The sequence below is a fragment of the Phocoena phocoena genome, chromosome 4 (genome assembly GCF_963924675.1).
Source record: "Phocoena phocoena chromosome 4, mPhoPho1.1, whole genome shotgun sequence".
In the NCBI taxonomy this organism is placed as follows: domain Eukaryota; kingdom Metazoa; phylum Chordata; class Mammalia; order Artiodactyla; family Phocoenidae; genus Phocoena; species Phocoena phocoena.
In genome coordinates this window covers 58,911,114-58,926,612 of record NC_089222.1, presented here as the reverse complement: position 1 = coordinate 58,926,612, position 15,499 = coordinate 58,911,114, and the positions used below count along the sequence as shown (strand labels likewise).

At 38.9% G+C, this 15,499-nt stretch overlaps 1 protein-coding gene across 11 annotated transcripts in view; it reads left to right on the top strand.

Moving 5' to 3' along the window:
• PEX5L (peroxisomal biogenesis factor 5 like) overlaps nucleotides 1-15,499 on the top strand; it is a 227,073-nt gene that overhangs the window by 87,604 nt on the left and 123,970 nt on the right. For all 11 annotated transcript variants that reach the window (XM_065876132.1, XM_065876136.1, XM_065876138.1 and 8 more), the window contains one exon: nucleotides 380-491. In XM_065876132.1, the coding sequence (XP_065732204.1) occupies nucleotides 380-491 (112 nt within the window). The remainder of the gene's footprint in view (nucleotides 1-379; nucleotides 492-15,499) is intronic.

Genomic DNA, 15,499 nt, shown 5'->3' with positions numbered 1-15,499 from the left:
GTCTGAAGCCATGGTTCCAGGTCTCAGTGAGAGCTTTTTTTCCAGATGAAGAGTGAGATTGGCCCTTAGGAACTGTGATTCAATAGGTGTCATATTCTACATACTGAAATTAGAGAATAATTCCAAAACCGTTCTAGGAGGAGAAAAAAAGCTTGAGGTTTGAAAACTGAAGTTGGCTGCATCAAAAATATGACAGTGCTGAAAGGCTCATTCCCCATCCCCTGATTTTGTTTTCTTTCTTGCCTCTACCCTATTACTTATTGATTGATTTATTTTTTGGTAGGCTTGCTATTCTCATTTTGTTGCAAGGCTGCATTTTAATTCATCTGATTCTGCAATTGGACAAAGTCCTTTGACACCTGTGTTCATTTGTTCCCAGCTGGTGAATGAACAGCAAGAGAGCAGACCCCTCCTGAGTCCCTCCATCGATGATTTTCTCTGTGAAACCAAATCGGAGGCAATAGCAAGGCCAGTAACGTCCAACACAGCCGGTAATTCTTTCACTTTTAACTTATCCTCAAGTGGAGTTAATTTTCATGATAGAAAAATGCACATTTTCTTTCCACAATGCATTTTAAGTGGAGAATAATGTTTGCAAACAAATGAAATTTTAGAATATATACTGTTCAATATAAACCAATAGATTGCTTTTCTTTATAATATAAGAAACTCCAATGGATATTATCCAGCCAATTTTGAAAACATTAGAGTACCACTATTAGCAATGAATCATTTTTCAATGCCAATTTTCTTATGTACATCTTTGCATCTCAAGTCACATCATATAGGAATTCTTTAAAACAAAGGCATCTCTTTCAGAGTAAGGTTTTTCAAGTTCTGGCTGGAAATATTTTGTGTGACAAAAGTCCAGTAAGATAAAAATATAGGCAACCCCTTCAAGTGGATTGAAATCACAATTAAAATGTCCTAGAGACTTGGGATATTATCGAGACAATTTTATTTTTTTGTCATATAAATGGATTAGTTGCTCCTTCTTACAACAATTTATTTGAACATTGTTCTGGAATTAAATATAATCAAACAGTAAGCTATCTGTATAGGGACTAATAAGTTGTCATCCAATGAGTGAATGCAGGATGCCAGTGTATCAATCACACCTTCTCCAGCATCCTCTGCACTTAAATTCTCACTAATTCAAAAACTAAGTCACTTAGGTACAGCCCACTCTGAGGCCACAATGGAAGATTTGACTCAAAAGCTACTTGTCGCCTTCTGGATCAGCGGCAGCCTTTCTGCATTGGTTTCATTCAGTCAACATTCACACTCAAAGGCATGTTGTTCAAATAAGAATGAAAGAATGATGTCCAGAATCAAACAACAAAGGTTATATTGGATTGCAGGAGAGAATTTAATGGGGGAAGGAGAGGATAATTATATACTGTCTTGTTAAAGTTCATTTCATTTCCCCATCATGTCCTCAGCCTGCTGCTTCCTGGCATAGTGTTATTATACTTTTAAGTAAGTGAAGAAAATCACAGGTGAAGGAAATTGTGATTTTTAAGAAATGCTAAAAATTACAACAATAAGAGTAACTAACACAAGATAGAGGCACTTTATGTGGGAGTGTAGTCTACAGTCTCTGGAGTTAAACTTTGTGAATTCCAACCCCAACTCTGCCACTTAGCAACTCTGTGTCCTTGAGCAAGTTGCATAAGTAAGTCTATTTCCTCATCTGTCTAGTAGTAGTAAGATCTATATCTCATAGGTTACTTGGGAAGATTAAATGAAGCAATCTGTGTAAGTGCTAACACACCAAAGCAATCATTTTCTAAATTCAACTACCGCTTTGAGTAATCAAGCAAATAAAATTGTACTTGGTACATTTTAGGCAGGAAATGAAACAAGTTCAGATCCTGTCAGATCAGTTTCATCCTCCTTACCTATGAAACTGGAGCTCACCCCTCCAAAACTGAGCTACCCCCAGAAAAATACAGAGGAGCCTTGTGTCTCTAATTGCAGGAAACTCCATGAAAATGGGGTACACTGAGAAATTCCCGCTGTTCTAAGAAAAAGCTGTGAAGCATAATTCTCAGATCTTGATTCCAGTACCCTCTACAACTCTCAGGAAGGATAGAACTAAGTCACATAGGAAGGGCTCACCAGAGAGAGCAACATAATATCCAACTCAAAAGCTGCTTTTCACCTTGATTTTTCTAGCATATAACAGAGAGACCTGTGAAATACTGGAGGAAATTACATATTCAAAAGAATATGTAATTTCTTGCAATCCCAGTACCTAGAGTATTGCCTTCTGTATTAGTTTCCTAGGCCTGCCATGACAAAATGCCACAAAATGAGTGGATTAGACAACAGAGATTTATTGCCTCACAATTCTAGAAGCTAGAAGTCCAAAATCAAGGTGTCAGCAGGACCATGCTTCCTCTGAAAGTGCTTGGGAAGGATCTGTTCCAGGCCTCTCTCCCGGTTTCTGGTAGCTCTGTGACTTGTGGAAGCATAACTCTAATCTTCACATGACATGTGTGCATGTCTCCCAGTATGCATGTCAGTCTCTGTGTCCAAATTTCCTCTCTTTATTACCACCCTACTCCAATCTGACTCATCTTAACTAATTACATCTCCATTGACCCTATTTCTAAATAAAGTTACATTCTGAGGTACTGGGGGTTAAAACTGCAACATATGAGTATTGGGGGGACACATTTCAATCCATAACACCCTCCAAAATAAGAGGTCAGGAAAAATGGTATGTTGAGACTATGGGATTTTCATTGCTTGGCCTCAGCATTCAGTGCATCTGGGTCACACAGATTTTTATCTTTAAGGAAGACTCTCACTTGATAGTATGTTCTTTTTAATCTTAAAAATATATGTCTAGGGGGGCTTCCCTGGTGGCACAGTGGTTAAGAATCCACCTGCCAATGCAGGGGACATGGGTTCAAGCCCTGGTCTGGGAAGATCCCACATGCTGCAGAGCAACTAAGCCTGTGTGCCACAACTACTGAGCTTGCGCTCTAGAGTCCATGAGCCACAACTACTGAGCCCATGTGCCTAGAGCCCGTGCTCCGCAACAAGAGAAGCCACTGCAATGAGAAGCCCGCACACTGCAATGAAGAGTAGCCCCCACTTGCCACAACTAGAGAAAGCCCATGCACAGCAATGAAGACCCAATGCAGCCAAAAATAAATAAATATATATATATGTATGTCAGGGGGACCCTCAAGATGGCAGAGGAGTAAGACGTGGAGATACCTTCCTCCCCACAAATACATCAAAAATACATCTACATATGGAACAACTCCTAAAAAACACCTACTGAACGCTGGCAGAAGATCTCAGACTTCCCAAAAGGCAAGAAACTCCCCGCATACCTGGGTAGGGCAAAATAATAAAGAAAACACAGAGACAAAAGAATAGGAACGGGACCTACACCTCTGGGAGGGTACTGTGAAGGAGGAAATGTTTCCACACATTAGGAAGCCCCTTCACTGGCAGAGACGGGGGGTGGGCAGGGGGGAAGCTTTGGAGCCATGGAGGAGAGCACGGCAAAATGGGTGCAGAGGGCAAAGCGGAGAGATTCCCTCACAGAGGATCAGTGCCGACCAGCACTCAGCAGCCTGAGAGGCTTGTCTGCTCACCTGCCAGGGCAGGCGGGGTCTGGGAGCTGAAGCTCGGGCCTTGGAGGTCAGATCCCAGGGAGAGGACTGGGGTTGGCTGCGTGAACACAGCCTGAAGGGGGTTAGTGCGCCACAGCCAGCCGGGAGGGAGTCTGTGGAAAAAGTCTGGAACTGCCCAAGAGGAAAGAGACCGCTGTTTCGGGGTGCATGAGGAGAGGGGATTCAGAGCACCACCTAAACAAGCTCCAGAGACGGGCATGAGCTGCGGCTTTCAGCATGGACACCAGAGACGGGCATGAAATGCTAAGGCTGCTGCTACAGCCGCCAAGAAGCCTATGTGCAAGCACAGGTCACTATCCACACCGCCCCTCCCGGGAGCCTGTGCAGCCCACCACTGCCAGGGTCCTGTGATCCAGGGACAACTTCCCTAGGAGAACATACGGCATGCCTCAGGCTGTTTCAACGTCACACCAGCCTCTGCCAACACAGGCTTGTGCCACATTCTGTACCCCTCCATACCCCCAGCCTGAATGAGCCAGAGCCCCCTAATCAGCTGCTACTTAACCCCATCCTGTGTGAGTGAAGAACAGACACCCTGAGGAGACCTACATGCATAGGCGGGGCCAGGTCCAAAGCTGAATCCCGGAGCTGTAGAAACAAAAAAGACAAAGGGAAATCTCTCCCAGCAGCTACAGGAGCAGTGGATTAAATCTCCACAATCAACCTGATGTACCCTGCATCTGTGGAATACATGAATAGACAACGAATCATCCCAAAATTGAGGCGGTGGACTTTGGGAACAACTGTAGACTTGGGGTTTGCTTTCTGCATCTAATTTGCTTCTGCTTTTATGTTTATCTTAGTTTAGTATTTAGAGCTTATTATCATTGGTAAATTTGTTTATTGATTTCGTTGCTCTCTTCCCTTTTTTTTTTAATATATATAATATTTTCCTTTTTCTCTTTTTGTGAGGTTGTATGTATATGCTTCTTTGTGTGATTTTGTCTGTATAGCTTTGCTTTTACCATTTGTCCTAGGGTTCTGTCGGTCGGTTATTTCTTTGTTTTTTTTTTTTAGTATACTTTTTAGCACTTGCTTTCATTGGTGGATTTTTTATTGGTTTGGTTGCTCTCTTCTTTCTTTCTTTTTTTAATTACTTTTTTATATTTAACAATTTTTTAATTTTAATAATGTTATTTTATTTTATTTTTTTCTTTCTTTTTCTTCTCCCTTTTCTTCTGAGCCATGTGGCTGACAGGGTCTTGGTGCTTCAGCCGGGTGTAAGGCCTGAGTCTCTGAGGTGGGAGAGCTGAGTTCAGGACATTGGTCCACAAGAGACCTCCCGGCTCCATGTAATATCAAATGGCAAAAGTTCTCCCAGAGATCTCCATCTCAGTGATAAGACTCAGCTCCACTCAATGACCAGCAACCTGCAGTGCTGGACACCCCATGCCAAACAACTAGCCAGGCAGGAACAAAACCCCACCCATTAGCAGAGAGACTGCCTAAAATCATAATAAGTTCACAGACACCCCAAAACACACCACCGGATATGGTCCTGCCAACCAGAAAGACAAAATCCAACCTTATCCACCAGAACACAGGCACCAGTCCCCTCCACCAGGAAGCCTACACAACCCACTGAAACAACCTTACCCACTGGGGGCAGACAACAAAGACAATGGGAACTACAGACCTGCAGCCTGCAAAAAGGAGACCCCAAATGCAGTAAGTTAAGCAAAATAAGAAGACAGACAAATACACAGCAGATGAAGGAGCGAGGTAAAAACCCACCGGACCAAACAAATGAAGGGGAAATAGGCAGTCTACCTGAAAAAGAATCAGAGTAATGATAGTAAAGATGATCAAAAATCTTGGAAATAGAATGGAGAAAATACAAGAATTGTTTAACAAGGACCTAGAAGAACTAAATAGCAAACAAACAATGATGAACAACACAATAAGTGAAATTAAAAATTCTCTAGAAGGAATTAATAACAGAATAAGTGAGGCAGAAGAATGGATAAGTGACCTGGAAGACAAAATACTGGAAATAACTACCACAGAGCAGAATAAAGAAAACATAATGAAAAGAATTGAGGACAATAGAGAGGATGGGAGGGAGGGAGACACAAGAGGGAAGAGATATGGGGACATATGTATATGCATAACTGATTCACTTTGTTATAAAGCAGAAACGAACACACCATTGTAAAGCAATTATACTCCAATAAAGATGTTTAAAAAAAAAATTGAGGACAGACTCAGAGACCGCTGGGACAACACTAAACACACCAACATTCGAATTATAGGGGTCCCAGAAGAATAAGAGAAGAAGAAAGGGACTGAAAAAATATTTGGAAAGATTATAGTTGAAAACTTCCCTAAAGTGAGAAAGAAAATGGTCAGTCAAGTCCAGGAAGCACAAAGAGTCCCATACAGGATAAATCCAAGGAGAAGCACACAAAGACACTTATTAATCAAACTATCAAAAATTAGGGGCTTCCCTGGTGGTGCAGTGGTTGAGAGTCCACCTGCCAATGCAGGGGACACGGGTTCATACCCCGGTCTGGGAGGATCCCACGTGCCGCGGAGAGGCTGGGCCTGTGAGCCATGGCTGCTGAGCCTGTGCATCCAGAGCCTGTGCTCCGCAATGGGAGAGGCCACAATGGTGAGAGGCCTGCATACCGCAAAAAAAAAAAAAAAAAAAAAATTAAATACAAAGAAAACATATTAAAAGCACCAAGGGAAAAGCAACAGATAACATACAAGGGAATCCTCATAAGGTTAACAGCTGATTTCTCAGCAGAAACCCTGCAAGCCAGAAGGGTGTGGCAGGACATATTTAAAATGAAGAAAGGGAAAAACCTACAACCAAAATTACTCTACCCAGCAAGGATCTCATTCAGATTCGACGGAGAAATTAAAACATTTACAGACAAGAAAAAGCTAAGAGAATTCAGCACCACCAAACCAGCTTTACAACAAATGCTAAAGGAACTTCTCTAGGCAGGAAACACAACAGAAGGAAGAGACCTACAAAAACAAACCCAAAACAATTAAGAAAATGGTAATAGGAATATACATACCAATAATTACCTTAAATGTAAATGGATTAAATGCTCCAACCAAAAGACATAGACTGGCTGAATGGATACCAAAAAAAGACCCATATATATGCTGTCTACAAGAGACCCACTTCAGACTTAGGGACACATTACAGACTAAAAGTGAGAGGATGGAAAAAGATATTCCATACAAATGGAAATCAAAAGAAACCTGGAGTAGCAATTCTCATATCCAACAAAATAGACTTTAAAATAAAGAATGTTATAAGAGACAAAGAAGGACACTACATAGTGATCAAGGGACCAATCCATGAAGAAGATATAACAATTGTAAATATTTATGCACCCAACATAGGAGCACCTCAATACATAAGGCAAATGTTAACAGCCATAAAAGGGGAAATCGACAGTAACACAATAATAGTAGGGGACTTTAACACCCCACTTTCACCAATGGACAGATCATCCAAAATGAAAATAAATAAGGAAACACAAACTTTAAATGATATGTAAAACAACATGGAGTTAATTCATATTTATAGGACATTCCATCCAAAAACGAGAATACACTTTCATCTCAAGTGCTCATGGAACATTCTCTAGGATAGATCATATCATGGGTCACAAACAATGCCTTGGTAAAATTAAGAAAATTGAAATCATATCAAGTATCTTTTCCAACCACAACGCTCTGAGACTAGATATCAATTACAGGAAAAAGTCTGTAAAAAATACAAACACGTGGAGGCTAAACAATACACTACTTAAAAACCAAGAGATCACTGAAGAAATCAAAAAATACCTAGAAACAAATGACAATGAATATAGGACGACACCAAACCTATGGGATTCAGCAAAAGCATTCTAAGAGGGAAATTTATAGCAGTACAATCCTACCTCAAGAAACAAGAAACATCTCAAATAAACAACCTAACCTTATACCTAAAGCAATTAGAGAAAGAAGACAAAAAAAACCCAATGTTAGCAGAAGGAAAGAAATCATAAAGATCAGATCAGAAAGAAATGAAAAATAAATGAAGGAAATAATAACAAAGATCAATAAAACTAAAAGCTTGTTCTTTGAGAAGATAAACAATATTAATAAACTATTATCCAGACTCATCAAGAAAAAGAGGGAGAGGACTCAAATCAATAAACTTAGAAATGAAAAAGGAGAAGTTACAACAGACACCACAGAAATACAAAGCATGCTAAGAGACTACTACCAGCAACTCTATGCCAATAAAATGGACAACCTGGAAGAAATGGACAAATTCTTAGAAAAGCACAACCTACTGAGACTGAACCAGGAAGAAATAGAAAATATAAACAGACCAATCACAAGCACTGAATTTGAGACTGTGATTAAAAATCTTCCAACAAACAAAAGCCCGGGACCAGTTGACTTCACAGGCGAATTCTATCAAACATTTAGAGAACAGCTCACACCTATCCTTCTCAAACTCTTCCAAAGTATAGCAGAGGGAGGAACACTCCCAAACTCATTCTACGAGGCCACCACCACCCTGATACCAAAACCAGATAAAGATGTCACAGACAAAGAAAGCTACAGGCCAATAACACTGATGAACATAGATGCAAAAATCCTCAACAAAATACTAACAAACAGAATCCAACAGCACATTAAAAGGATCATACACCATGATCAACTGGGGTTTATCCCAGGAATGCAAAGATTCTTCAGTATATGCAAATCAATCAATGTGATACACCATATTAACAAATTGAAGGAGAAAAATCACATGATCATCTCAATTGATGCAGAAATAGCTTTTGACAAAATTCAACACGTAGTTGAAATAAAATCCTCCAGAAAGTGGGCATAGAGGGAACTTACCTCACCTAATAAAGGCCATATATGACAAACCCACAGCCAACATCGTTCTCAGTGGTGAAAAATGGAAACCATTTCTGCTAAGATCAGGAACAAGACAAGGTTGCCCACTCTGCCGCTATTATTCAACATAGTTTTTGAAGTTTTAGCCACAACAATCAGATAAGAAAAAGAAATAAAAGGAATCCAAATCAGAAAAGGAGTAGTAAAACTGTCACTGTTTGTAGATGACATGGTACTACACATAGAGAATCCTAAAGATGCTACCAGAAAACTACTACAGCTAATCAATGAATCTGGTAAAGTAGCTGGATACAAAATTAATGCACAGAAATTTCTTGCATTCCTATACACTAATGATAAAAAATCTGCAAGAGAAAATAAGGAAACACTCCCATTTACCATTGCAACAAAAAGAATAAAATACCTAGGAATAAACCTACCTAGGGAGACAAAAGACCTGTATGCAGAAAACTATAAGATATTGATGAAAGAAATGAAAGATGATACAAACAGGTGGAGAGTTATACCATGTTCTTGGAAGAATCAACATTGTGAAAATGACTGTACTACCGAAAGCAATCTATAGATTCATTACAATCCCTATCAAACTAGCGATGGCATTTTTCACAGAACTAGAACAAAAAATTTCACAACTTGTATGGAAACCCCAAAGACCCCAAATATCCAAAGCAATCTTGAAAAAGAAAAATGGAGCTGGAGGAATCAGGCTCCTGCATTTCAGACTATACTACAAAGCTACAGTAATCAATACAGTATGGTACTGGCACAAAAACAGAAATATAGATCAATGGAACAGGATAGAAAGCCCAGAGATAAACCCACACACATATGGTCAACTTATTTTTGATAAAAGAGGCAAGAATATACAATGGAGAAAAGACAGCCTTTTCAGTAAGTGGTGCTGGGAAAACTGGACAGCTACATGTAAAAGAATGAAACTCGAACACTCCCTAACACCATACACAAAAATAAACTCAAAATGGATTAAAGACCTAAATGTAAGGCCACACACTACAAAACTCTTAGAGGAATACACAGGCAGAGCACTCTGTGACATAAATCACAGCAAGCTCCTTTTTGACCCACCTCCTAGAGAAATGGAAATAAAAATAAACTAATGAGACCTAAAGAAACAAAAGCTTTTGCACAGCAAAGGAAACCATAAACAAGACAAAAAGACAACCCTCAGGATGGGAGAAATATTTGCAAACAGACAAAGGATTAATCTCCAAAAGATACAAGCAGCTCATGCAGCTCAATATCAAAAAAACAAACAACCCAATCCAAAAATGGGCAGAAGACCTAAATAGACATTTCTCCAAAGAAGATATACAGATTGCCAACAAACACATGAAAGGATGCTCAACATCACTAATCATTAGAGAAATGGAAATCAAAACTACAATGAGGTATCACCTCACACCAGTCAGAATGGCCATCATCAAAAAATCTACAAACAATAAATGCTGGAGAGGGTGTGGAGAAAAGGGAACCCTCTTGCACTGTTGGTGGGAACGTAAATTGATACAGCCACTATGGAGAACAGTATGGAGGTTCCTTATAAAACTACAAATAGAACTACCATATGACCCAGCAATCCCACCACTGGGCATATACCCAGAGAAAACCATAATTCAGAAAGAGTCATGGGGGCTTCCCTGGTGGCACAGTGGTTAAGAATCCACCTGCCAATGCAGGGGACACGGGTTTGAGCCCTGGTCCGGAAATATCCCACATGCCATGGAGCAACTAAGCCCATGTGCCACAACTACTCAGCCTGAGCTCTAGAGCCCGCGAGCCACAACTGTTGAAGCCCGCGTGCCTAGAGCCTGTGCTCTGCAACAAGAGAAGCCACCGCAAGCCCACGCACCGCAACGAAGAGTAACCCCTGCTCACCGCAGCTAGAGAAAGCCCAAGCGCAGCAACAAAGACAAAATGCAGCCAAAAATAAATAAATAAAATTAATTTATTTAAAAAAAAGAGTCATGTACCGCAATGTTCATTGCAGCTCTATTTACAATAGCCAGGACATGCAAGCAACCTAAGTGTCCATCAACAGATGAACGGATAAAGAATATGTGGCACATATATACAGTGGAATATTCCCCAGCCATAAAAAGAAACGAAATTGAGTTCTTTGTAGTGAGGTGGATGGACCTAGAGACTGTCACACAGAGTGAAATAAGTCAGAAAGAGAAAAATACTGTATGCTAACACATATATATGTAATCTAAGAAATATATAAATAAAAAATGGTTCTGAAGAACTTAGGGGCAGGACAGGAATAAAGACTCAGACATAGAGAATGGACTTGAGGACACAGCAAGGGGGAAGGGTAAGCTGGGATGAAGTGAGAGAGTGGCATGGACATATATACACTACCAAATGTAAAATAGATAGCTAGAGGGAAGCAGCCACATAGCACAGGGAGATCAGCTCGGTGCTTTGTGTCCACCTAGAGGGGTGGGATAGGGAGGGTAGGAGGGAGACAGAAGAGGGAGGAGATATGGGGATATATGTATACGTAAAGCTGATTTACTTTGTAATGCAGCATAAACTAACACACCACTGTAAAGCAATTATACTCCAATAAAGATGTAAAAAAAAAAGGATAATTGGACAGTTAAATATGGTGCCCATATGTAACCTAAATAGAAGAGCACTCTAGAGCTATGTGTTTAGGAGAACTTAAATTTGAAAAATAAAACCAGCATTGTTGCAGAACTGCAATATTTGCTCAAACCATAAAAAAAAAGAAAATTCACTCTGACAATTTTTCTGTGATAATTGGAATATTTACTCAATTTTTAACATATTTACTGGAATTATTAAATTTAATCACCTTAGTCTTTGTTTTATTTGTACCACCTTGACTGTTGCTCTTTTTAAATATATTTTTTATCTTCTTTTCTGTCAAAAAAAAATATATATATATATATTTATATATATATATGTCAAGGCAGAAACACTATATTTTTGTTAATCCCTAAGGATTATACTTCTTTTTAAAAATTATTCCAGACCCACAATTTATATCTCAATATGCAACATAATTCACATACATTTTTAAAAAGGAGAAACTTTAGCATACGAACATCTTAGAAAGAATTCTAACATGGTCCAATAATTTTATAGCTAAAGTTTCTGGGCAAAAGGTATAGTTATCATCTTCTGTCCAAATTTTTAATAGTCATTTTAAATGGAACATCATTTCAGAATAGTATGAAATTACATTGTGAAATCAGGACAGTCGTTGAACATTACGTGCCTATTACATCCCAAGCATTATGTATGTCTTTACACTTAAGGAATGGATAGTAAACAATCTTGGAGTAAAATATGGGGCAGAACCTGCTGTACCAAGTCAATCAAATAGAAATTTGAAGAACCTTGTATTAAGATGAGAGGCTTTTATACTCAGCATTTTCTTCCAATGAAAAAATAAATCCAGTGTGCCACCATCTTGACAACTCTTTAAGTATATAAAGAATATAGTTCTTATATAACTTAACACAAAGTAAACAATATAGCAATTATCTCTTCCAAAGGTCAGTCAAATGCAGGGTTTTTTCTCTCTGACCCTAAAAGAACATATCAATCTTCTACCTCATAGAAGTTCTAAATTGTAATTTTGTTCTTAAGTATTTCAATTTTTTTTTTTTTACTTTCTGCTTGTTTCTACATTAAGATTAACTTTTGTCATCCAGTGATGATGACTTCAAGCTGATCAAATAAGGATGTTTTCCATTTTTTTGCCATTAACATCCTAAATTATCTTTTATTCTTCTGTAATCTAGGTAGACAGTTTAATTCCTCGACCCTCTTAAACTGTGTCCCTAAATGGTAGGTAGACCAAGATTGCTAATACCCTTGATTTTTAAATGGCAAATATATATTTATACAGATGCATGTAAAAAATGCTCTGACAGTAACTAGAAAATAGATATTTTTAAGATATTGCTTATGTTATAGGACAAGTAATTACTATAAAACTTGCAATAATAACTTCTTGTCCTATAATCTCCAAAAAATATAATATATGTCAAAGTACAGGAAAGACTCTTCTGAAAAGCAAGAATACGGGGTCCTTGGTTTACTTTTATCAATCTACATAATCTAAAAATAATTTATCCATAATCTTAAGCTATTAAGTGGACAGTTACTATAGAAACATTTTTCAAGATTTAAAAAATAAGAGTATCACTCCTTGGTATGGGACCTGTATACCTATCAAAGAGACCCCTATATATAAGGAAAAAGATACCCTTAACAAAGTTCACAATGCCATCACAGCCACCTAATTAAATATCTTAACTGCGGAATTAGTGTAATTTTTCCAAATACATTTTTATAAAACCCAAATAGCCATGAACCCAATGGCATGCCACTTTAGAGAACTTAGAAATTTGGGAAGTAGCTTTAATTATGTATTCCAATAAAAAGGCAAAAGTTGGTTGAATTATTCAAGTCCAGTTTATCTATTTGACATCACTGGCAAAATCCTTCCTAAAGGAGTTTGCTTTGTCAGCATTGTATTAAAGAATTCCATGTTTTCTGGAATGCCAGAGTAGCTTACAAATCAGAACAGAGATCCCATCAGCTCCTTGCAGCACATTCTGTGACTGCCCCAGTCAGGGCTGTCCATGGTCTGTCCTCTCTGACCACTCCTTGTAGATTTATTCCTTTAGAGAAAGTCACTGAAAATCTGAGGCTCATTATACAGTAGTGGTGTTAATAGCACTGTACTTGCCATTAAAGTATCAAATCAGTGCTTCATAATAGGTGCTACCTTATCCCAGCTGTTCTAAGCAGCCTCACCTCCTAGGGCCCAAGTAATCTAGTATTCATAAACATCTTCAGTGCCCTGTGGGAGCCTTCCAGTTCAATAGGTTGTGATCTTCAATCATGTGTCCTTGAGAGAGATAAAAACAAATATTTATATAACATATTACATCTTCTATCTTTAGGAATTTCCACCCAGTGGAATTGTTATCAAAAAAAAAAAAGTTTTTGAGATTGCCAACTATTTAAATTATGCCTCAGACTACCCAAACTGGCAAATAATTGGTAGCTAAACAAAAACTAATCAAAGCCACATCAACAGGGTCAGCACATTGCTTCCAAGTTCACATAAAGTCTAGAGAGAAATGGTGAAGAGCACAGGCTTGGGGGTGATGGGACTGTGTTTGAATCCTCTATGGACACTGACCTACCAGCTATATTATTTTCCTATTGCTGCTGTAACAAATTGCCACAAATTCAGTGGCTTAAAACGACATAAATTTATTATTCTACAATTCTTGAACTCAGCTGTCCTAAAAATCAAGGTGTCAGGAGGGCCGCATTCCTTCTGGAGGCTCTAAAGGAGAATTCATTTCCTTGCCTTTTCCATGGTACCTAGAATTCCTTGGTTTGTGGCCCCATATTCTATCTCCAAAGCCAACAACATAGCATCTTCAAGTCACTCTCTTTCCTTATCTCCTCTCTCTCTCCCACTCTCTCTCTCTGTCTCTCTCACACAAGTGTACACACACAATTTCACTTCCACTATAACAGATGATGATTTTAATTTAAACACAAATTCTGGGACACAAACCTTCATGTGCCTAAGAGAATCTTTAAAATCAGATTGAGAAAATCAGTAGAGCAGACACCCCCTTCCATGCTAAGCTATGCTATCTTCGAACCCCATATGAAACAGTGAGACCCTTTATTTTTATCTTAACTAAAGTGCACACCACACGCACGCACACACACGCACACTCACACACTAAAATGAGATTTGTCTTTCTTCACAAAGTGAAAGGCTGAACACATCCTTCTATGCTTTTGAAATTGTGTTCCCCAGGGACTTTCTCAGCTTCAAGCTTGCCATTCAACCTCCAAGGCACCCCCTTCATCAACTATAACAAATAGGGCCTTTTGTCTGTGCCCAGCAGTTGTTTCACATTTGCTGGGAAAAGAACAAAGGAACAGAGAGCTCAGAACAAACTCAGGAAGTGCTGAGGACAGTTTGGAGGGGAAAAAACGTTACTGAGCCAAGTTTGAATTCGCAATTCAGTCTTTGAGCAATTCATTTATTCTGAATGGTAAGAAAGATATAGAATTAAATTAATACTCATCAGTTATTATTCTGTAACAAATGTACTTCCTATATGCAAGCAGACGAGTCCTATGTAATTTGTTTCTAAAAGAAGTGTAGGAGCAAGTGACTAATTCTTAATTGTTTGTGCAATTAGTAAAAAGACATATATGGCATTCCAGAGACTGTTATCCACTTCCTTCCTTCTGTTGTAAGGAAATCACGGTGGGCCTATAGAACCCCTGCCAACACAACCGTGGCCTGGAAATTTCCATTTAAACATTCAAAGGATATGAAACGTGTGGCATCCTAGCCTACCTTGGCTGCTTGCTGCGCTTACATTTTAGACATCAAGCCAGGCAGCTGAGCTCTGAAAGCTACTCTTTTCCCCCCACATTCAAGTACTTGCCGGCCACAAAATACTCCTCGTAGCTCAGAGCATCTTGCATTGGAAAGTGGTTCCTGTCTCCTCAGGAAGACTGGGACAAGATAAGCTCAGATGAGATGACACTTTCAGGCCTTTTTATGAAAAATTTACTTCATAGCATCTTCTGTAGAACCAATATCTTGTCTCATCCTCCATTTTATTCCCGGTGGTGTTTCCTCTTTCTGTCGGTGTATGGATCTGATTCTTGCCTGAAACAGAGAGGAGTGGGGAAAATAGCAAGAAAAAGGAAAAGGAAAGAAAAGCATCACAAATTGGCCACCAAAGAATGGAAATAACATTTACTGAATACCTACAGTATGCCTGGCACTTTACACATTTGACTTACAGATTAGATAATTTAATCTTCATGTCATACCTAAAGGACAGACTTAATTCTGCGTTTTTCAGATGAGGACACTGAAACTCAGAGAGGTCAAGAAGCTTACT